This window comes from the organism of the source record quoted next, assembly GCF_019968955.1.
Source record: "MAG: Porospora cf. gigantea A chromosome Unknown PgA_NODE_4145_length_2280_cov_503.78, whole genome shotgun sequence".
Lineage (NCBI taxonomy): Eukaryota > Apicomplexa > Conoidasida > Eugregarinorida > Porosporidae > Porospora > Porospora cf. gigantea A.
Window position 1 is genome coordinate 486 of NW_027151683.1, and position 1,795 is coordinate 2,280.

At 53.8% G+C, this 1,795-nt stretch overlaps 1 protein-coding gene across 3 annotated transcripts; it reads right to left on the minus strand.

The window, feature by feature from the left end:
• Positions 1-204: 204 nt before the first annotated feature.
• Positions 205-1,705, minus strand: KVP18_003413 (uncharacterized protein; the record flags this gene model as incomplete). 3 transcript variants are annotated; one of them, XM_067955126.1, is made up of 6 exons in its annotated part: positions 251-793; positions 826-927; positions 1,017-1,130; positions 1,158-1,391; positions 1,418-1,656; positions 1,685-1,705. In XM_067955126.1, coding segments are annotated over 6 exons (1,253 nt in total), but the record flags the coding sequence as incomplete, so codon positions are not given. The 3 variants fall into 3 exon arrangements, with proteins under 3 accessions (XP_067808771.1, XP_067808769.1, XP_067808770.1); XM_067955127.1 differs by lacking the exons at positions 251-793; positions 826-927; positions 1,017-1,130; positions 1,685-1,705 and having other exon boundaries at positions 1,154-1,391; positions 1,418-1,620; XM_067955128.1 differs by lacking the exons at positions 826-927; positions 1,017-1,130; positions 1,158-1,391; positions 1,418-1,656; positions 1,685-1,705 and having other exon boundaries at positions 205-747.
• Positions 1,706-1,795: the final 90 nt, after the last annotated feature.

Consider the following 1,795-nt stretch of genomic DNA (forward strand, 5'->3'; position numbering starts at 1 on the left):
CGTCGCGGAAAACGAGCCCCACTGTAGATGGGGTATGCGGAACTGCTCAGTTCGCTGTGTGGGGGGGCGGCAATCGTGCAGGACCCTTCGTTCATATGATACCATATACAGTGACCGTGGAAGGTTTGCTTAAGGTCAACCGTAGTGCAAGTCTCGAGACTGTCTTCCATGTTTGAATGACGTTGAGAGTTAATTGAAACATGGTCAATCAACTTGTGACGGCGCGAAGGCCGTCCTCACGTCGTCCCACTTGGATGTACCCTTGGACTCAGGACGTCGGGATTTGAGGCGCGCCAAAGCTAGTATTGTGGCCACAGTGTTTTTAGAAGCGTCCTTTGAAGGTACGGCACTCTCTGCCTCTGCCGTACGAGCGAGCTTCTCCCAGGTTTCTTCTTCAGCGGCTCTATCGGCAACGACGTCTCGGACCTGTTTGGCCTCTCTTGTGTTAAGCTTGGGAACCCAAAGCATAGCTCTGTAACGAGACGAATTGGTCAAGTGCTCTGTCTCCAATTTCAAAATGCACCATCCGCAGCGTCGAACGATCTCAACCGCAGATACTATCAATGCGAGAACCGTGCTCATTAGCAGCTCACTGCTCAGAATGTGAATGGGCATCAAGGTCATGGCCCAGGTAAGGCGCCCAGACACGTTCATGACGCCTATGAGCGAGTAAAGCCACTGTGGAAACATTACTTTGTCTGAGGCTCTAAGGAAGGAGTTGGGATCGGGCATCAACTGCCAGTCCATGGTAAAATCCCAAAACAACGTGTACAGAGTAGCGAAGACGTAGGAGCTGACTTAGGACGACATTAACAAAGGGCTCACCCCAGATGAGTCGGGACGAGTAAACCGACATGTTGGTGGAGCGCCACGGCACGTTGCTTAAAAAAATTACCGAAAGAGAAGCGCAATACTTGCCAATGTTGGCTGGATGAACGCATCCCCTACACCATACCTAGAATTGTCCGGTCACGGGTGCATGAGTATCTGAGTCACCCAGTTCCCCCGCGTCTCACCTGGAGTAGTTCTGCTGAATGCGCACAATCAGCGGCATAGCGGCCAGAATAGGCGAAACGACGTCAAACCATCTGGTCCCTAGAGTGCCTGCAGTTCCCCAGACCGCCAGTTCGCTGATGCTCGAGGACATTCTTCCTTACGTAGCGTAGCACACGGTGGTGAACAGGTCAGCCAACGGCTTCACGATCGACGTGAGCACGTCTCCAACGAGGGCGTCGGGGAAGGACACTGCGGTGGGGGTCACGAAGGCCGACTTGAAGACCTCAAGGACCATCCTAAGAGTAGACCGACGATACTCTCGACGGACAACCTGGCTAGGCCAGCAGAGAATGAGGATCTGGATGGCCAAGTTCCCGATACAATAAGCGTGAATGCTGTGAGAACGTCGCGAGGCACTTACAAGTGAGTGGACCCCAGAAGACAGAACTTGTAGTCTGCCAGAAAGCACAGAAGTGACACCAGCACCACACCAGTCTGCACTGAGGCGATGAAGAGCAGGCATCCGGAGTCTACAGTGCATTTGGGATCCACGTCGAGCATGAATTTATAGTTGACGCCGTAGTGCTCGTAGACGCGTAGGCACGTGCCAGCGCCCCAAGTCATCAGACACAGACAAATCGACAGGCGATAGACTGGAAACTGTATGAGATCGGCACCCTGAGCCCACAGTGGGTGCTACGACTCGCATGTCGAAGGTCGGGTTGGTGGTGGGGATCGCCAAGAGCACTCCGATGTCGACTAGGACCACGGCAATGATGCCGAGCCAGAAGGCGAGAGC